The sequence below is a fragment of the Capra hircus genome, chromosome 10 (assembly GCF_001704415.2).
Source record: "Capra hircus breed San Clemente chromosome 10, ASM170441v1, whole genome shotgun sequence".
Classification (NCBI taxonomy): domain Eukaryota; kingdom Metazoa; phylum Chordata; class Mammalia; order Artiodactyla; family Bovidae; genus Capra; species Capra hircus.
In genome coordinates, this window is record NC_030817.1 from 90519071 (window position 1) to 90541131 (window position 22061).

Genomic DNA, 22061 nt, shown 5'->3' on the forward strand with positions numbered 1-22061 from the left:
ACGCACAATTAAACTATAATAAGATTCCACTTTCTACTTACCAAACTGTGAAAGATCAAGTTTTATCACACCCTATGCAGGCAAAAGAATGGAGAACCAAACACTCTTACATGCTGCCTGCCCGAGTGTAAACAGCTACAGCGTCGATGGAGACAGTTTGCTAATATCTATCAAAACTCAAAATGTTCTTACTTTCCAACCAATCATGATACTTCTAGGAATTTACCCTGCAGATAGACTGGCACATGTATGAAATGATATATGCACAAGGTTTTCTCCACTCTTTGTGACAATGGAAACAACTTAAGTGCCTCTCCGTTAGTCAAATAAATTGATTATATTCTTAGAATACAATGAAATTGGTTTTTTTTTAAGCCAATGCAGTTCCATTCGTATTGCCATGAGATACCAAGAAATATTTTTAAATAAGAAAAATAAGGTGGAAGAAATATATATAGTATGCTACAATTTGTTGAAAAAATATAGCTGTTACATATGCACAGACTATCTAAAAAGATAAATATGCATCAGTTCAGTTCAGTTCAGTCGCTCAGTCGTGTCCGACTCTTTGCGACCCCATGAATCGCAGCACGCCAGGTCTCCCTGTCCATTACCAACTCCCAGAGTTCACTCAGATTCACGTCCATCGAGTCAGTTAACAGTCATTGCCTCTGGGGGCAAGGAGAAATGAGTAAATGAAGTAAAGATAGAAAGGAGACAATTTTCACTGTATTCTTATGTCTTTTGAATTTGTACCATATTTATGTATTATCTATCTGAAATTAATTAAACAATTTACTTTCAGAGCTATATTACAAGTTCAGAAGCTAGTTAAATGTGTTTGCAAAATGCACATTAGTTTGAATTCTATAAAGTAACTTCTCTAGGAATTTTATAATTCAACAATTTGTGTTGGATGGAAGGTGTACATGTGCTCAAGGTAAGCTGAGCGCTGGTCACCACAAGGAGCAGTGATCCCCTGCACTGCCGTGTCCAATACCTGGATCTGAACATATTTCCTCCCAGGAAAAGGGGGCGGCATGTGTACAAACAACATGGAGAAACCCAGTGCCATGACTCCTGGAAGCAGCCTACGGATGGTGCTGTCACTGCAGAGCAGACAGATGGCTAAGTATGAACTGTTTTTTAAAAACACAGTGGGCTCTTATGGTTGGCAGCACCAACATTCAGCTAGTCAATCAACACCATTTAATGTGAACTGTAAAGAGAGCACATTGCTGGGCTCTATGGGGACCAGCTAGTAAAGTAGTGTTTCCCATACCTGCCTGGGCATTTTAGACCTTCTGAATAGGAATCCTTAAGAGGGGCCCGTGAATCTAAACTCTGACGAGTATCCCAGTTGTTGTTGTTGTTGTTGTTTTAATGATCTGTTAGGTTTGAAAAACATAATTGTAAGATAGCACAGGATGAGAAGGGGTGGGAAGGAGAAACAGGAATAAGAAGAAAAATCCGTGAGAACATAAGCAACATGAAATTCAAGGACAACTAACGAAACAGTTTCAGCTGTTGGAAGCCATTTATAAAAACTTAATTAACCACAAACATGGAATTTTCTGTTTAAGATAAAAATTTTTGGTTCAATCAGGATTAAGAAGGAAATTCTTTATATGTTGACTTTTTTTTTAAAACAGAGTAAATAAATATTTTTCAACAGGCCTTTTTTTTTTCATTTGATAAATGAGTATTATAAGACTCAGTGTTAACTAAATATCACTATTAGTTCATAATAGTGTAGAAACATAACACGAGGGCAGAATCCTGATGACCCATGGAACTCAGGCTTTCCTATAATTAGAATCTCTCACACAATCAAAGAGAGTCAATCAAAGAGATCTTTCCAGCAGAAGGATCCTAGAGTTTAGTCTTCTCTATAGTTAGTTACCCTCCAAAGTTTGAATGATACCATTTACATTTCAGGCAGAGAATCCCAAGAACCTAGTAATATCTGTTCATTCTTCTGGATTCTCCAAGCTCTCCTTTACCACTCCAAGGTCACACAGGTGGACAGTTACCTGAGGTCCCACAGAATATCCTGCACAGAATGGCGATTTAAATCATGCTTTCAGAGCCCGTTTAAAAAATGGTTACATAGGGAATGGTTTTGCATCTTTTGTAAAACTGCTCTTAAAGACAATCACTATTATCTTGTTCAATAGCCCTTATATAAAGATCTACATGAAAAATTCATCTTATAACTGAATGTCTAGAATTGTCTCTCTTAGTGAAGTGCTATGCTTCCTTTTTTAAAACAGATGAGTTATGTAATCTCTTTCTTTCTCCCTCTTGCTCTCTCCCCCACTCTTCTGTTTGCACTTTAGCTGCCAGGAAGTTCATATTTAAATTGCATGTTCCATTGAGGTATTGTTCTTAACCTGTGCTTTGTGATACAGTCTCCTTACCTCTGCATTATCTGGCTCTTGCCCTTACAGGGTTGCTTTTAGTGGCTTTAGTATGATTGAGTCTTTCATTGTGAACAATTGGAATCGTTTTGAAAACTGACAGATCATAAGTTAAAAGTAAAAAGAAGAGGTTGGTTTTCCATTGACTGAGGTTTTACTATACAACCAGGAGGTGTATAGAATTTTAAATGATCAAAGTTAAATCAGATTCATTTGGGAAGAAAGATTTCATTTAGAACAAGCTGAATGCCAAGAATTTCTGTGGAGGTGGAGCTGTGGGGAGTGGGGGGAGGTTATCCTATTCGCTCTTAATTACTCAGTGAATTTTGGCCCAATCATGTCAGTGGTGCTCCTGTTACCCTATGAAGCAAGCATGGGGGAGGAATGACTGTCTGCTTTACCCACAGGCTGTGCAGAAGGTCAAATCACTCGCCCTAGACTGTGTGGTCAGTCATCACCTGTCCAGCTGAAAGCTTAGTAAAAAACGTTTTTTTTTTTTTTTTTCAAATGCTGGGATTCTTCATCTCCTGATCAGGCATTGAGTTCATTAGGAAATTCACCCTTACTTTTCCTCACAGGGACCAAGTGGCAGGTGTCCCCAGCTAGATCACCCAGCTGTGACAGATGATCCTGTTCCTGCCCCACCACATGTGACCCCAAAAGCTGGAAGCAGGAGAAACAGGAGCTCATAGATCCAGCCCCCGGAGCCCAGCCCAGCCTGAGGGGGCTGCCAGGGAGGGTGACCCAGGAGGGTCTCTGCACCCGTCGCCTTGGCCGGGGCCGGGGAGCAGGAAGCGCACCACCAACCGCTTTCACGGCGTATTGAGTCTCACAGATTGGTCATTCAGTACACAGCTTCTTTCTGCACAGCCCACATGGCTAATCCCTGTACTATATTTCTCTCAGCTTTCCCTCCTCCACCCACAGTTCTGCTGACTTCTCTCCACACAGGAGAGACAGAACAGCTGAGGAAACAGCCGAGCGGTGGAAAATTTTTGAAAGTGTTTTGAGCCCACCCAACCTGAGGAGAGCATTCAAAGAAAAACAGGAAAGGGTGAGTAGGAGCTCCCTCAGCCCCCACACACAAGCCAGGGATTGTCACTCCCGCCCACCCCGGAGCCCAACAGGGGCCGACTGCTGGGCCGGAGCCACAGTGCCCACACACCAAAGTATGCAAATGTGTTTTCTGTGAGGATGATGGCATGGAGACAACTGCTCGGCTGTTTCAGACACCACGTCAGGAGGCTCGGGAGCGCAATGGGCTCACTGCATTTAAACACCTCCTCTAAGAGGTCGACCAGCATCTTTCTGGAATTTCTAGAGGTCATCGTCTGGGAGAGTGAATGCCAGTCTGAAGATGGATGTGTTTCTGTTCTGGCAACCAAAATTAGACTCCCTAATCTAAAGGGTAATCAGTGCCCCCTGTGTGCGTATGTGCAATTTCATATTAGTCATCCTTTTTTCCCCTCTTCATTTCAATTTCTCTTCCTACTCCAGACGAGAGCTTTTAAGGCTGTCTGTCTTTTCAGGGATTGAGGGTGAGAAATATCTAAATTCATTTAGTTCTTAGTTCTGTTTAGTTCTCCATCTTTTCTTTGCTAGAGATTCCAGTCAGTGGGATGACTTGGAGTTGGCAAGGACAAAAGGAGATTGGCTAATGCCATCATTTATCTACTCATTCACTCATTAAACAGACCTGTAATGAAGAGCTGCACAGAAAAGCTTCCTGTTCTTACCCAGTTTTTTATGGGGTTTTTTGTATGCGTTTTGTTTTTACATCTGATTTAGCATAGGGGTTTTGCATAGAACCCAGAATGTATGCAAGGGTTATGTAACCAATGGATAAAAAAAGATTATAAGTGTCCTTCCCTATAAGTGATCCATGAAAAGGTTTCCCATCCTCCAAGTTAGACTAGTCCTATCTCCTAATTAAGTATCCATTCACTAAAATTAACTCATTCACCATTCTTCTTTACTCTGTGGGCACAGTTGGCTTTTTTCCGATTTTGAATGACATTATCCTCAAAAGTGACCTAACTTTTATTGTTCTTGTCAGTATTATGTATTCAATGTGAATGATATATACCCATTTAGGTAACACATGCGTATTGAGTAGCTACAATATGCCAGATACTGTCCCAAGCACTGAGGCTGCAACTTTACATAATAGCCCCTTTATGGAGCCAACAAGTGAGTGGGATCAGACAATCCTTGGCTTGCTGTTCTTTCCAAGACACAAAATAACTTTAATTATGCACTGCTATGCAGAAAACCAAAGTGAAGAATGTGGTTCTAGTAAAATGGAAAACTAGGGACGGTTTGCTTTGTTAGCTAGGGGTGATAAAATGTTGAGATTCTTTGTTTATCAGTTCCACTGTCTGACTAGCTGTCTACAGCTAACATCCTAGAGGTTGGCAATATAGATGACTGCTAAATAGCTAATGTTTAGTAGAGTTTTGAACCATCAGACATTGTAAGGAATGTTTTAAAGCTGGTTTTAAGAACCAGACGGTCAAAGACACAAGACACATGACCACTCTGAAAGAGTCGAATTTTCTTTTCCTCCTGAACTCTTAAATTGGAGAACCAAAAAAGATACAAATGAGTTTTGCAGCCCTGGGCCTCTGAAATTAAGGATGAATTATTTCACAGTTTGTTGATGCCAACCAGAAATATAAGGCACTGAGGCTTCTTGTATTCGTGAGGGAGCATTCTGATGTGACTTATCAAATAAACAAGGTAGTCATTTGCGGCCAACAAAATCATGCTTGCCTTAAAAACGATCTATTGTGAGATTCATCAGGTGTCCAGAGAGCCTGGAGAGTCATCTTTGAGCTGTGGATTGAACATACCATTCTACCTCCAGGCACTGAGTGGTCTTTTAACACCTAACTGGAAAAGAGTTCCATCTCCAACACAGCCCCAAGCTATCAACAAGGCTCAGAATGCGGAATTTCCCTTCATTTCTAAACTTGTTGGACCAGGTCCATTCAATAACAAAGGATTCTTGTATTGGTCCATAACTTCTATAAACTTCTGCTTATCCAGCCTCTCAGAGGTTCTCCTTTGGCAAGAAAAATTAAGAGAACCCACTGGCAAAGTCTCAAAGGGATAAATGAATGACAAGTCATGTTTTAATAAGCTCAACTTTGGTCTTAATGAAACTGATGGAAGGCCATTTTTTTCCCTAGAAATGGAACTGGCATTGATTTCTCTAGCTTTGATGAAGGATTTGTTTGGAATGCATTCTTCATTGTTGATAGCAAATCGACTTTTTTTGAGAGCCTCAGAATGACCAGAGAAAGGAAAACCATTAACTAAAGGGGTTCTCTTTACATCTATGTTTTTCATATGACAAAAGAAACCAAGGATATACAATAACTCCAAGTTGTCAGGCTGTTAAGGTATGTTAACACCGTCTGTGTAATGATACAAGTTTTAGAACTAGTAGAAAAAATAAGATGAACCTGAGTTTGCATCCTGACTCTGAACTCTCACTCCATCATTTAATACCTTGGCCAAATTATTTAACCTCCCTGAGTCTCATTTAATGGAAGTCATGACCTCCCTTCTATAACTGTCGAGAGGGTTAGATGAGACTTAGCACAGCTCCTGACATGTCAAAGGCCCTCCTTCCTTCTCCCCTTTTCCTTCTCCCTGAAGCCACACTTATGAGATGACATCACAGTTCCCTCAGTGAAGCGGTTACTAGGTTTCAGGGTTTCCAGATTTCTGCTGATTTAAGAACCCAACTGTGCTGGTATTATTTATGCAAATGCCAGCTGAGGACCAATGCTATAACAGGGATGAGTCACTCCAAAGCACTCCTTCATGGTCTGGTCTTGCCTTGGAAAAAACTGGGTTTTCCTCACTGATGATGGAGAATGATGGGAGAGATTGCCTGGGGACTCAGGCACTTCTGATCAAATGCTCTCACAGCATCAAGAGTTTTTACGCAGAGAATGTCCAGGACTCTCATGAGTGACATTCAACAGTGGTTAGCAGCTTGGATTCTGAAATCTAACAAAACAAGATTTGAGTCCTGATTGCCACTCACTAGCTGCTAGGCTCTCAAATCATCTGTTAGCGCTCAGAGTGCATGTAAGGATTAAATAAAGCAGCATACATAAGGCATTTAGGACAGTGACCTGGTATATAGTGAATGCTTAATAGAAGCCAGTAATAATCTCTCTGTGTTTCTTTGTCTCACTCTGTCTTCCTTCCTCTATTCTCTCTTTCTCTTCCTAAGTCTCTCTGTCTCTTGTCTGTGTATGTGTGTGTGTTTCTCTCTCTGAGTTAACCACTCAGCTATTTGCTAATCATTGAGTCCTGCCTTCCAGCAATTGGCACATTAACAGAGACGCTGTTTCTTGTATGTTTACTGTGTTCTCACTTCAGCTGAAATGCCTACATCTCACCCTTACACACTCCACTCAGCGTTGATTCATCCTTTGATCCTTATTTTGTGAAGCTCATCCTCACATACTTGAAAGAAATGATAATTATTGCTCAGTTGAATCAAACCTCACATCATAACTAAATAAATAGCTGTGGCTTGATCAGGAAGATAATCAAGAGCTTAAATAATAGACTTTATTAAAAAGCTGTCTGATTTCATACCATTATTTCCAAGTTCCATATCCTGCCAGAATAACTTACCTCAGTAAATTACTGATTTTTAAATGTCTCTAGCAAAATATGGATATCAATAATAATAATCTAAATATTCATCATCGAACATCATTCCCTATTGCCACAGACCGGAGGTTAAGAAAACACCACCTCAGTAAATAAATTAACATTTACCAAAGACCCACAGCCTTTTATTAATAAATTTTAACTTCGTAGTTTTTATTGAGAGAGCTTTACATTTCTTTTTTTCCAGGAAAATCTCTAGGTTTTTCATGCTCTGGAAGAGGCAAGTATGGCTGTGATAATATAAATGTAATTAGTTTCTTTTTATTGCCAATATATTATGGAAACATTCAAATTTACATTATATACACGCTCACTATTAGTTTCCTGAGTTAGGTGGTACCTGTTCTGTATGACTACTAAAAAAGCACAGAACACATGCAATATCCTGTCTAATGATTCAAGTGAAATATACCTCAAAGAATGTTCTATCTTATTAAAATTCACACACATTTTTTCTTACAAGGGAGCCACCATTCTGCATTGTAGCGTGTGCTTTATTACAAACTTAGAGTTCATTATGAATAGTGATAGAGTTGCAAATCCAGTCCACAGCTTCATTAGCACAGCAGGGTTTTAGGAAGCATTTCTCCCTCTGGGAGCATAAACTTAGAGGCTGGTCAAGAGCCCTGCGCTGGGTTTCTGGCACACCAGGCTCTTCCCACGCAGAAGCGTCCTTACCTGAGGCCCTCACCCTCGGGAGCGTGCTGTCTGCAGTACTCCAAAGTGTAGGTCTCAGTGGCCTCCGGGCTGGCGGGCCGCCAGCGGATGGTGGCTGAGTTCCAACACACGGTACAGTCCTCAGCCCGGATCACAGGGGTGGAGGGGGCTGCGGGGAGAGAACCAGGGCAGCTGTGGAGCTGTCTATAGCAGTTCTGCTTTCCCTGGTCGCTAGGCTTGGGGATGATTTTAATTTTTTTTTTTTTAACATGTCCTGAGTTGAAAACCCAAAAGGTAAAATATACATAGAAATATACATAGTGAAAGGTCTCCCTCTCATCTTTGCTTTCAAACTGCCCAGTTTTCACCCATCCTAAAACAGCTTCTAATAGTAGCTTTGTATAAATTCTTCTATAAATCCTACCAGGGTTTCTTCTTACATATACAAGCAAATGAATATGAAGATTTTTGTCCCTTCCTTTACACAAAAGTTAGCTGCCATGACCTTGCCGTCAATAGGTGCTCAATAAGTTGTTTTAAAAGGCTGGAAGAAAGGATAAAACAGAGGGAGTGGGTCATTTCTCCCCCTAAGGGAGTTACAATTATCTGAAATACAAAGCAAACTCGGCTATGACACACCTGCTTAAGCCCCTGTGAAAAGATTCCAAATGGGAATGCATTTCCAGCTGAATACCATTGCTGAAAAGTCTTTTGGGGGCTCCTAGTACCCATATGAGAAAGCCTGAGCTTCTAACCTTAGCAAGTGTGAACTCTATGTACTAGCCTTTCTTAACTCGTGTTCTCTTCTCCTTGTTTTTAAGTCAAAGAAATAATACCAAAATTCTAGTTGTATTCTGCACACTCCCTACTCTTTCTTACCTTGACACCTGTGCTCATATGTCTTCTTCAGATGGGATACACTCCTCTAACATATTACTTCCTACTGGTCCTTTAATGAGTCCATTTAGGCATAAGTTCTAGGAAGTCATTCCTGATCCTGTCCCCGCCCCAGCCAGTCTTGGATATCCTTCCGGATCATAGCCCTTACCACACATTTTCCATGATTTTTTGTTTGTATCTCCCCCACTTGAGTATAAGCTTCTTGAGAAGAGGAGCCCAGTCTTATTCACTATTGCAAATGCAGCACCATACAACACCCAGCCTGCAACAGGTGCTTAACAAATGCTTATTGGTTGATCTTAATAGTCTGTAAAGAACTGAGTATTGCCTCTTAACACCCCCTTAACATCTCCTTTTTGTTGTCGTTGCTTATTGTTGTTTAGTTGGTGAGTCATGTCCGCCTCTTTGTGACTCCCTTGGACTATAGTCCACCAGTCTCCTCTGTCCATGGAATGCTCCAGGCAAGAATACGGGAGTGGATGGCCACTTCCTTCTCCAGGGGATCTTCCCAACCCGAGGTTCGAACCCACGTCTCCTGCCTTGGCAGGCAGATTCTTTACCACTGAACCACCTGGGAAGCCCCTCCCATCTCCTTACCTGTTCTAAAGATTGCCCTTTCACTGGGCAGGCTACATCCTGTGAAATTCACAGCCATTACCCACACTTGATAGCATCGGTCAGGTTCTAAATCTTCAAAAACACAGTAGCTTTCTTTCACGGTCACTCTGTATTCTTCTACCAAATCTAGCATAAAACACAGTCATAAACTCTGAGGTATCTTCCTGAAAGCTATAGCTACTGGAAAAATTCAACTACACATTTTTCAGTGGGAAATACAAACTGATAAACTTACAGATATCACTAAGTGGTAGATAGCATTTAAGAACATTCAAGCAATAACATTCCAAAAGATAAGTAGAATGACATAGTATTACTTGTGAACACTTACCAGAACGTAATAGCACATCAGTAAGATTTCGAATTTCATATACCGCAATTAAAGTAACTTGTTTTAATAGCAAATACTAAAATTGCATGGAATTTACGTTAATTCTAGTAATATACTCTCAAGAAAAGTCTTAAGAAGCAATGACAATATTTTAAAGGAGTACATAATAAAATAAGGACAATCCCATGTTTCCTAAATGTACACTGTTAAAAAGCATCTTTATAGATTAGCAAACCATTCAGTATGATTTTCAGTTTCAAATCTTGATTTCTTATCATGAATTCCAGAATTCTTTCAACTAGAGATTTCCATAATTGATAGAAATACTTAAACCCTGTTGATAGAGCATAAACTGTTCTAAGAAATAACTTTGTTCAACCAAGACATTTCCTAAAATTACTTATTTTACTTTAAGTATTTTAGTAGTAAATATTACTCAGTAACATTCTGAACACCTGCCCCTTGGGCCAATCTGATCAGTCTTACTGAAATTTCTTTCCTTTTAAAAGAACGATTTTCTTTTCTAAATTAGCCTCTGGTAATTCCAAGTATCCTCTCATATTATTCTAGGATGTCATATCTTCAAAACCCCTCCAGTTAAGAAACCCAGATTATTCCCTTTTAAAGTAAATTTAGGAACTCTTCAACTCAGCAGGTTTCTTCAATTGCATCTCTCTTTACCAGTGAGATATACTTTCTGGATGAAATTTTGGCTTAAATAACATCATAAAGACATATACACACTGAAAAACATTTCCTCCATAGCCTAGAACCTGGGACTGCAATTCTCAATAGAGTTATCCTTTTAGACTAAGTCATTTAGCCTGGTACTCCTTTTAACAAAGCACATAATATATGTTATTGGGGACCTATTACACACAGCATAGTATCACAGTCTAGACCATCAGATTATTGAACTGGCATCAGCAGAGTTCAAGGCATCAAAGGAATGAGACACGAGACAGGTATGTGTTTGAGGCATGGCAGGGGAAGGTGGGGAGGTGAAGCACTTTTATAAAGTACTCCAGGAAATAAACAGTTGTTAAGAGGAGTCTTGGAGAGCCATGAGGTTCTTTGATATAACTGGATATACAGGGAGGTGAAGTGTGGTATAACAAAACAGAGCCAAGCAAATAAAAACATAAGCTTTGAAGTCTGAAAGATCTTTATTTAAAACCTGTCCTGGTCCCAAGTAATTTTTGTGGTCTTGGGCAAACTATTTAATCTCACATCCGTTTTCTCAATTGCAAGTGGGAATAAGAGCACTTTTCTTGTTGTGCTGTGACAGGTATATGGTAATAGGTTCCCAATAAGATATGAGTTCTTACAGACAAATTTAGCCAACTTTACAATATGCCTATGGTTGCTCTCTCTACTTTTTCTAATTTAAGTATCACATGACATCCCAAAAGACTTAAATACTGATTAACAGTGAAATAAGTTTTAATTCATTTCTTATTACAAATTGGTTCCTATGCCACGTCAATCTTGTCACATGCTCATCTAATTTCCAAAAATATGGGTCTACCTTCAACAGGCAACACAGAATGTCGGCACTCCCAACTCTGATCCATCAAACTGCCTGGCTTCTAGGACTTATTAGAGGTCTTACTGAACAGAGAGATGTTTACAAAAGGCTCAGCTGTAAGACATGTGATCCATTCACCCTCCCAAGCACTTTTACCTCTATCTTCACATTAATTTGGGACTCCAGAAGACTATACCATACAGTCTTCTCATGCCTTGAGAAGTGTGAACTCTGAATTTACCTTTATAGTTTGTTTGAAGCTTTTATCAAAGGGGGATCTGAGAAAATGCCAACCATGATATCCAATGCTGCGTCTGCACTAAAATTACTGTGGAGGACAGTGTCCTATATTCAGCTCATTTCTCCTCTACAAAGTGGGACACTTTATGCTTGTGTTTTAGACCAGTTCTGATCGAAACTTTGTTTTCAACACTTTGGTATGTTACCTCATGCCTGAAAATGAGAATCACTCAATTGCTCTTGTTGACCTGAGAACTCAAAGCCAAATTTGAGTTTCAGTTCAAATATTCATGTTGAAAAGTATTCATTCATGAACTTTATTCATGTTAAATTATTCATCATTAGGATAATATTTATTCATTCTCATTTCCTTTGGTCCTGATTTCCAAATTTTGCTTATATGTCATTTCATTATATAATTGCTGGTTCATTGTTGCTTTTATGAGTGGCTACAAATGCTTTGTGGAAAGAGTCCTAATAGGTATATGTTTAAATACTACACATTAAGATGTAGAAATGTACATATGCGTCTGAGTATGTGTTAGCAATCCTACCATTTACTTCTTGGTCATCTTGTGGCTCCTCCATGCAGTAAACCTGGAATGAGTCAATGACATCTTCTTTGTTCATGCTCCAGTAGACTGCGATTGTGGTGCTAGTGGCAGAATTGGGTTCCTGAGGTTCTAATCTAGGAGGTTGTGGAACTGGAATATAAGCAAGATTTATTATAACTAAGGCTGTTTTATTGATTTCTTTTTCTTTTTGCAAAAGTCACCTGTGCTTATTGATAATAATACAAGCAATATAGAAGTACATGGAGAAAAAAATGGGAGGGCTTTCTTGTTCTCAACAGCCCCCCAACCTCAAGGATATCCCTTGGAAGCAACCATTGTTATTATAGTTGTGTGTATCTCTCTCCAAAATGTCTTCTCTGCATGTGTACATATACACTATGATACACATAGAAATAAAAAAAAATGGATCTCCCAATGGGATCACTTGATAATATTCTTCTTCAGTCCTATACTTTGAGTAATAAACTTATACAAGTTAGAGGATGCACCAAATGATTTGGTTTTCCTTCAAAACAAAACCTTGAGTTTGCATTGCTAGTAACCAATATCATATCCTTCTATGTCAACGTAGAATCTATATTCAAATAGAGATCGATGAAACCCTTTTCAGCTATAGTTGCTTTATCATCAAGGCTGCAAAAGACTTGCATGAATAAAATATCAAAATACACTTTCTGAAACTACTATCCCATTTTCCCATATCCAACATGACCATACCTACAATTTTTTTTAATTCTTAAAAAATGTAAAAATTACATGAGGGAAAAGCACCCTATTGACTGATTCAAATATAAGGTTTAGATGTCTAGTATAAATTTATTGTTCTGATTTTAAAGGCAACAATGTTCTCAAGTGTTTTAATTGAGATTTTAAAAGTTTATAATTATGCATATTGAACATTCATGTACATACAATGCCATAAATTCAGCTCCTATGAAATTCTTCTCCAAAATTTTTGAGATATAAAAGCATTGAGTATAGTTTACAAATTAGAGGAAAAGGTTATTCCCATAGTTGAACAGATGAACTGTTTTAAAATTTATTTTTGTGGTTATTATTTTCCAGTCAACAATCCTGAGAGATGAGCTTGCTGAATAATATAGGCTAAATTTTATGTGATTACTTTATTAAAAGTCAACAATGAAGGGAAAGAAAACAAAGGTTAGTTCAACAGGAAAGTGGAAATTAGAAGAAATAAATGATTCTAAATTTAGAGAACGGAACAAAAAGAGACACACTGAAAAGATTCAATACAGAGATAAAGAGCAGAGGAAATACACAGTTATGAAAAATGAGAAGGAAGATAAGAGAATGGGCAAGTTCATGAGCTTTGGAGGGGAGAGGCTGGCCTAAGGTTAAATGCCAGATCCCCTACTTGTAAGCTTTGTTACTTCAGCTTCAGTTCCTCTATCTTTAAAACAGGAAAACAACAATAATGCTATTTCCTCCCAGGATTGTTGTAGAAAGCAAGATAATGCATATCAAGTGCTTAGCAAAGTACTGGACACGTAACCAGTGTTAACATTCAGAAAGCAACATGGCCTTTGCAGGAGCACAGAAAACGGAGGGGAGAAGGCAGGCAGCCCTGACGATGCAGCTGAAATAGAGACCCGTCATCGGGTAAACACAGAGGGACCACAGACGTTTAAGACGTGCCGGGAGGCTGCGAGAGAGGGCAGGAAGCCCACCTGTCAAAGCACCTCCCCAAGGGCTGACGGTGCTTCAGAGGCTCTTACACTATCTTTGACTTTTCTGTTTGTCTTCCCAGCAGAAAGTCAGTGTCACATTCTAAAGGGGTCCACCAGATAAATGTAGTTCAGTAAATTTTCATGTTGCCCTGGTTTATGGAAGAGCCAAGCAGATTGACTATTGTCTATCATCTTTAAAGTAGTGCTGGAGAACTTTCTGAAGAACAAACAATGAAAATGCTCCCTTTTCCTCTATGAATTATACATTGAGCCTTACCTGCTTTTTAAAATGGTAATATCTTTTCAGAAATCTTTATATCAGGTAGCTTAGCAGACTTTAAATGGATAATTGAGCCCCTCCCAAATCAACAAATTTTAAGGAATAGGCAGTTGTAGGGAACTAAGTAATGCATGTAGGCTAGAAATAATTTTCTACCTAACCTACTCCTTTAAAAACAATGACACTAAAACGTCTTATTTCAAAACAAGGATCACTTTTATTGTTTAAAGTATTCTAAAATTTAAAATGGAGTATGAATATTCCATGTATGTAGTCTACTAACAGTGGCTCGATTTACAATTCCTATGCGGCACAAGAACCTCAGAGGCTCAGACTTTATACATTATCAACACTATTTACACTTCTAGAGTAGGAAACTTGAGTAAGAGTGATGCCAAAAATGCAAAATGATTTTAAGGCTTCCAGACATAGGCTAAGGCACTGGGCAAAGGCATCACCCCCATGGATTCCCTCTGCCCGACAGAGCATGCCCATAAAGAGCTGTCGTGCTCAATGAGCTAAGCATTAGATCAGCCTGCGCTTCAGTACTTGTAGTGGATACAGATTCCCACACAACTGAGCTTTCAAGAAAGTCCCCAGGAGAACAGCATTATCTGCAGTAGCCAAAAGGTGAAAGGAACTCAGAAGTGTATCAACAAGTGAATGGATAAGCAAAATGCAGTATCAACATACAATGGGATTTATGATTTATTCAGCTTTAATAAGGTAGGGCATTTTGACACATGGTACAACACGGGTAAACTTAGAGGACGTGATGCTCAGTGAAATAAGCCAGTCACAAAAAAGACAAGTACTGCAGAATTCCATTTATATGAGGTACTTAAGAGTAGTTAAATCCATAGAGACAGGAAGTAGAAGGGTGGTTGCCAGAGTCTGGGGGTGTGGGTGGGAGGAATGAGGAACTGTTATTTAACAGACACACAGTTTCAGTTTTGCAAAATAATTCTGGAGCTGGATTAGCAGTAATGGTTGTACAATGGTGGCTTCAACATGGTTAAAATGGTCAATTTTATTTTACACAATTTTTTTTTTTAAGTTCTAAGGAGCAGAGTCAAGAAGCCTTGGGGTGTCACGAACCTATGGTTATCCCCCCTTTCACAGCAATACACTCAGCCTCTTTGGTGCAGACCAGTGGATCAAGCGCAGAGACTCTGAAAGCCAAATACCCCTGCCACACACATCCCCAACAGCATGTATCTAGAGCAATATGAGAAACAATTCTCTGTTCCGTCTATTTCCTCACCTGTCAGATGGGAATAACAATAAAACCTGTCTCCTAGAGTTGTGAGATTAGAGGACAGTCCAACTAGAAACAGTCTCCACCCTGCCCGGCATCACATAAGCAGGAAGAAGCGTTAGGGCTGCTCTGCTTCTCATTACACTCTCTGAAGCAGAGGCGCAATGTGTGGCGTTCAAATCTCACAGACCAGTCTCCCCTAAGAGCTTGGAACTACTGGGACTGCCACATGCACTGTTTGTGAATGCACCATTAACACTTTGTGACCTCTGAAATGTACAAAACGCCCCCTCACTGCCCATCAGATTCAAAAGAATGTCCTTGAGACAGGGTACTCAGGGCTGGTACACTGGGATGACCCTAGGGGATGGGATGGGGAGGGAGGTGGGAGGGGGGTTCAGAATGGGGAACACATGTACACCCATGGCTGATTCATGTCAATGTATGGCAAAAAACACCACAATATTATAAAGTAATTAGCCTCCAATTAAAACAAATAATTTTTTTTTAAAGAAAAAAAAAAAAAGAATCCCTTAAAAATAAAAGAGCTACTCTGTTGACCAGAATTTCTTGGTTTGCAATCTTGGCTCCATTCAAATGCTTCTTAAAGACATGATAAGAAAATACCCCTTTGTTCTGAGATATACCTAAAGAAAATCCATTAGGACAAATAACTGAAATTTTCATTTTATATAGTGTTGGGGGCTGGGGGGGAGCTTTTTTGTTTTTCAGTTTTTTTGAAGACACAGTAGACTTTTACTAGTTACTAAATTAAAACTCCTCACGGGAATAAAAATTAATTCTCAATTTGAACACAGAAATTGTCTTTATGGTTTGCTTTGCAAAATTATAGCATCTTTTAAAGAGTACATTTTACATTAAGTGAAACTTGGTTACTTCACTGAAACACAGTAGCTTTGAAAAAAATCTAAATAAATTTCATTGTCTTGTTTGTTAAAATAGCACATTAGAAAAGTATTTTGAAGAGTCGGCAGGATGCTTTTGACAGCTGAGCAGGAGGAGGCTCCTGGCTACATAGCATGATGCTGAGCTGTTAGTTCTCTACGTTAATCTGTTTAGTTTGAAAAAAAGGAAAAAGAACTCAACAGAAGAAGGGAAAGCCACTCCGAAAGAAAAACCTGTACAATATATATGAAAATATTTGATTTATCTTCCCTTTTATACCTGGCTGCTGGCGTGAAGCAAATAATCTCTAAGAGAGAGAAATCTTCTTTAGAGAAAAAAGAGAGAAGACCCTTTGATTCCACTGCTCCGTCCTTCCGCCTCCTCAGTATTCCAGCACAGTCACAAAGCTTCAAATGGAAATGCCGTTTATAACTGAAATGGTATGCCAGTCTCACACTTTATTTCAGAATCTAGCTTTAAATTCTTACAAGAAAGATTTTTCCTTTTCCAGTTATAATTCCTTAGCTTCAAAAACTTTACAAAACAAACAAGAAATAACTGCCAAATTTCACTGAGGTAATTAATATATCAAAGTTCCTACCAGCCACTTGTTTTAACATCTGGTCACTTCTTGCTGAGCTATCATCATAATGTTCAAAGAGCGAAAATGAGGCAGGCATTTTCTCTAAAGAAGCAGTGTTCTCCATTGCAGAAAGCAACCTGTTGGGAAAATAATTCTGTATAAGTCAAGAAATTATTAACATATACATAATGAAAGCTAAGAACAATTATTCAAAATGAAGTTGTTGTTGGTATTGGTGGTGGTGGTTTTTGTGAGGCATTGTAGCCAAAAAGGATTTAAAATGTTTCAAAATCTGGAAAGATATGTCTAAAATGTATTCATAGGATTCTTTAGTGCAACTGGTAATATTAGAAACTCCATCCCTATATCCTTAAATTGAACAGATTCCATTGAATTATACATTCTTAATTTTGCCTCTATAAAGTTAGTCCTAAAAATGATTACACTTGAATGATTGTTTTTATTCCCTAAAGATAAAAAAGGTTCAGAGCCCATCTGGAAAGTCAAATACTTCGTGATGTCTTTGCTGTTTTCAACTCTCAGTATTATATATCTAGCCATTTAGTCTTTCAAGAAAATAAACACATCGACTAAGTGCCAGGCACTGGGTCAGCAACAAAGGAGGATAAAGCCTATCTATTCTTGAAAGACTAAATTAAGCCACAGTATATAAATTATTAACTTTTCTTTATATTCAAGACCCTATTAGGAGGGATGCGCTCAGCATTGGCATCCAGGTGAAATATGGACTTAAAAAAAGGGTTGATTCTGAAGAGGGAAACAGGGGAAGGAAGGACTGCAAAAGCATTTATCTTTAGCATGAGGGCCTAGAATTTGGGGAGGAGCTCTCCTCTGTGTACCTTACTCAAGAGGACAGAAAATACCTTCCAGAAATTAAGTCAACCATTAGGAACTCCATGGACGTTGGGGTTTGGGCAGTAAACTCTAAGCCTTTTCACTTGCTACTGGAACTTTCTTCTCCTAGCCACCTGTGTGGCTCCTGCTTCACTTAATTTGGATCGCTATTAGAATGTCAGCCCCTCAGAGAGGCCAGACCTCTGCTGCTTCTTACTTAACTCTGTTGTGCTGTTTCCTCAAACTCATTACAACCTATTTGTTTTTGTCTACTTCACCTGAGTATACTCTACATGCCAAAAAAGGGCTTTGCTGGTTTCTCTACAGTATATGTTTCTTGGCACATAGTACGCTTTCCATAAATATATGTGAATCAATAAGAGGATAAGGTTTCCTTTGGGTAAGAATATCAGGATCTTAGGTCTGGAAAATTTATCAGTATAAGTGGAAAACATGATAAATTATAACTGAAATATTTAACAAGTGCTCACTATGCTTACAAGTGTTAGGAATAATAACATTCACTATCTTCTGATTTGAGGGAGATGCTCCATTAGGGGCTTCAAAGATAAGGTAACTTTTGCTGAGTCTTAAAGGATCTTTAGGAGTTTCCTAGGCAACAGAGTATGAGTGTTGCTGAGAGAACAGCATAAATGAAGGCATGGGGCTATAAAAAAGTAAGGCACACTCAAGGGCCACAGGGGACCATGGACCTTGAGAACTGGGAAATGGAGACAGTTAGAGATGAACTAGAAAGGTGATTTGAGACTTGACTGGGAAGTCTTTCACGACCACCAAGAGTTTCCATTTTGCCCTTTAAGGCAAAGAGAGTCACAGAGGGTTTTACACAAGGGAATTTTAGAAGAACACCCTGACAGGAGTCTGAAGGAAGATCTCCAGTACATGGAGAGGCAGTGAAGCCAGTTGGGAGGCCCCAGGATGCTCTAGATGAGGGAAGGCAACGTGAACCTTAATTAAGGCTTTAGGGATGCAGGGGGTAGAAATAATAGACTCAAAATGAACAAAGAGGGGCTACGAGTGCATATACTAAGCTCAGTACATGTCACTGACTAAATGGAGGACTCTTCATAGCACAGAAGCTGGAGCTATAGATAAAACATGTAAAATGTTTGAATTTTCCCTTCTGCACTGATCTGTCAAAATTTATCAGTGTGTGTAAGGGCAAGCCAATGTCTTTTTATGAGCAGGTCCTACAAATGGTTGAGACTCTCTTCCATTATTATAACACAAAAGAGCAAAATAGAAAAAGCATGTGTCCTCTTAACAGAACAGCATTTTCTAAGCAAATGTGTTTTTCAGAATATGCAAATTTTGAGTCTAAATATGCTTGACAGCATTCTTTAATTTAAGCATTTTTGGTGTTGTGAAAAATGATTTAATATGCAAGCATTGCCTTTAGATATATAATACGATGAGAGGGAGAAAAAGCAGCAAGGGGAAGAAACTAGAAAATCAGCATTTCTCATAGGAACACCAATAACATTGAGACTTTAAGGTACAAGTTATCATAAGAACCTGAAAGGTTTCATTTCAGTGAAAAAAATCAATCTTCATCCCATGTGTGCACATTTAACAAGATTTTCTTTAATTGTTCATATTTCTTCATCAAATCCTGAATTTTGTTATCTTTTTTTCTTTACAGAAAAATAATGGTTATCCCAAGTATACTTTCCTTTTGGCAACATGCAGCTTTAGCAAAGATTAATTCATTGCCAACTGGACAATGAGATCAAAATTAATTAAAAAGACACACAGATGAACAAGTTCAAGCACAAAACCAAGGAAATGGTATTTAGAATTAAACGCATGTCAACTCATATTAGCAAGTTAATATTCTAATGTTTAGAAAAGTAAAAAATGTGAAACTATAGCATTTTTAAAGGCAAATGCATTTGCAAATTTTCATTCACTAAATTTTCTTGATTAGTTTCTTCCACAAGCAGATGAAATATAATAAATAAGCAAAAATGCCTGTATGCCGTCCAGTGCATATGGAATGGCATTCTAAATCCATATACTTTGGGGGGTAAAAATAAACATCAGTAATACTTAGAAGAAGTGTGAAATTAAAAAAAAAAAAAAAACTGGGAGCAAGGCCTGGGTATCAGTTTTCAGACCTGCACAGTGTGCCTCTGGCTCCTGTGTCAGAACTGGTCTCAGTTCTGGTCCAGAACTGGTCCCACTACTGGATACTCCTGTAGTAGATCTGGGCTGGAGCTCCAGGAATTACCACACAGGTAATTCAGGCACCACTAGTCTGTGGCACCACTGGGCCAGAGGACAGGCTGTTATAAACCAGAGGTTCTCAATCCTGCCTGTGCATTGAAATCACCTAGCAAGCTTTAAAAATGCCCTGGCCACACCCCACAGCAGTTAAGCCAGAATCTCAGGACGTAAGACTCAGTCATCAGCATTTTTAAAACTCCCTGAGTAATTCTATTTATAACAAAGCCACTGTAATAAAACCCTTATTGATTATTGCCAATATTAATATACAAATTGTTTTCTTAAAGCATTTTGGCAATATTCTTTTTTTTTTCCAGAAGTCGTAAGTATAGTTTAACGTAGATATGAAACATAAATTTTAAGGGGGAAGTTTTAGTTTCATTATACATTTGTTATCAATTTTTTCATTCTCTATTTCCTTGCCTATATCTTTTTCTTCATACTAATTATGATTAAACTATGGAAGAAATGTTTACATATTGGCAATATTCTGTTGAATAGATTTCCTTAACAGGTAAATAGGATTCATCTGTGTGGTTCTCATCTAAAAAATCAGGTTTCTAACTGAAAACCATTTTTATATATTTTAATATATCACAAATTCCTGATTTTTTACTTTATGCTATTTTACAATTTGAGACTGAATGAAGCAAACTGAAGATGATATTCACAATTTTAGAAATTTACATTAAAAGGGTAAAATTGATTAAAAAAAAAAAAAATTAGGCTCAGCCTGTAGGAAAGACCTCAAGCCTGTCTATGGGGCAGAAACGAAAATGAGTCAGATCAGTATGAGCATCTCATTATCAGATGCTCAGAAGATAAACAAAGATTTGTTGTTACGTGTTTTTATAAACAACACTTCCTGATTTCTTGTTGAGTGTCTTGCCTTTAAAGAACTTCTCTTAGATTGAGTGTTAAAAACAACAAACACGAAACAAAAATCAAAAGAAGATTCATTTAGGTCAGCTGAACAGAAAGAGAAGATAAATGCATGCCTGTCTTTTGAAGAGAAAATGAGAGAACATTCCATTAAAGATTACATAAGTCATCAAATTGCTCAAGGCAGATATGAATGATCCTTTCAAATACTCATATATAACCAATAAGTCGAAGCATATACAAAATGTTCTGTACGCAGTGACGGAAAAGATAGCCTAGTCTAGATTAGGTTGGAAATACAGATTACATCTCAAGGAAGCAGTTAAAAACCTACATTATGATAATTGTTATTTAACTAAAGCACATGCAGTTTTCTTTCAAAAGCTTTCATTTAGCTTTTAAAAGCACTGTAGCTAAAAGTGCAGATCCAGGAGCTCACTAAATGTATGTCTTTTTAAACTGGCAGCTCATTTTCTATAAAGCACCAAAATATTAAAAATAAAGCATACAGTCATGCTCTTCTCAGCCACCACTACATTGTGCCACGTTTTCAATACCTTTCATTGATTTCCTCAAATGACTTAATGGAGGAATGAGACAGAGAGAGATTGAGATGGGAAAGGGGTGGGGGGAGAGAGAGAGAGAAACTAGTTAACAACCATAAAGAAAAACCGCCCTGGAGAGTTAAGATTGTGTATGTTCTAATAATCATTACACTCCTCAGCTACCTTTGAGGTTGTTTCCTTTGGGGGGCTTCATTCCACGCAGCAAAGGAATTAGTGCTCAGAAGGGGTGGGGAGCGGGGTCTCGGATAGAGCCGGCTTTAGGTCTACTCTCTACCATCAGCAAAGTGGCAACACTTTGCCTCTGCTCTGCTTCTCTCTATTCATTAACAAATGAATTAGTCTCCAGAACTGAATTCTCTGAAGCAAGTAAAATGACTGAAATGTGTTCAGTGTGTGAGAGAGAGAGCGCAAAATGTAATCAGTAGTTATCTCTAGATGATACTTTCTCTGTGCTTTTCTATATTTTCCAAATTTTCTAAACTGCATATATATCACTTTTATAAGTAGGAAAAACATGCTTTTCTTTTTCATAACTTGTCCTTCTAGAGAGAAGAAAATACTCTTATCAAACCCAGGTAAGGTTCTTAGGGAACACAAAGCACTTTATTAATGTTATACTTCACATGAGGTACTTAATTTTAAAATACCACAGCTTTGCCTTAATTAAGCATAATGCTGCTGAATGATTTCACCCTCCTCTGAGGATGCCATGTCCATCCCACCCAAATTTTCTGCCCGGTTTTGCCTTGCTCCATCTCCAGTCTTCACTAAAGGGCTGGGAGGACAGAGGAGCTTTAACAGCTCATCATAGAAAGGTGCTTTCCTCAGA

The 22061-nt window shown here is 38.5% G+C and overlaps 1 protein-coding gene across 1 annotated transcript in view; it reads right to left on the bottom strand.

Moving 5' to 3' along the window:
* CMYA5 (cardiomyopathy associated 5) overlaps positions 1-22061 on the bottom strand; it is a 98574-nt gene that overhangs the window by 15256 nt on the left and 61257 nt on the right. Inside the window, exons 5-9 of the mRNA XM_018053669.1 lie at positions 21224-21246; positions 16701-16819; positions 11947-12096; positions 9273-9419; positions 7797-7944 (exon numbers count right to left, since the gene is read on the bottom strand). Of these exons, the coding sequence (XP_017909158.1) occupies positions 7797-7944; positions 9273-9419; positions 11947-12096; positions 16701-16819; positions 21224-21246 (587 nt within the window). The remainder of the gene's footprint in view (positions 1-7796; positions 7945-9272; positions 9420-11946; positions 12097-16700; positions 16820-21223; positions 21247-22061) is intronic.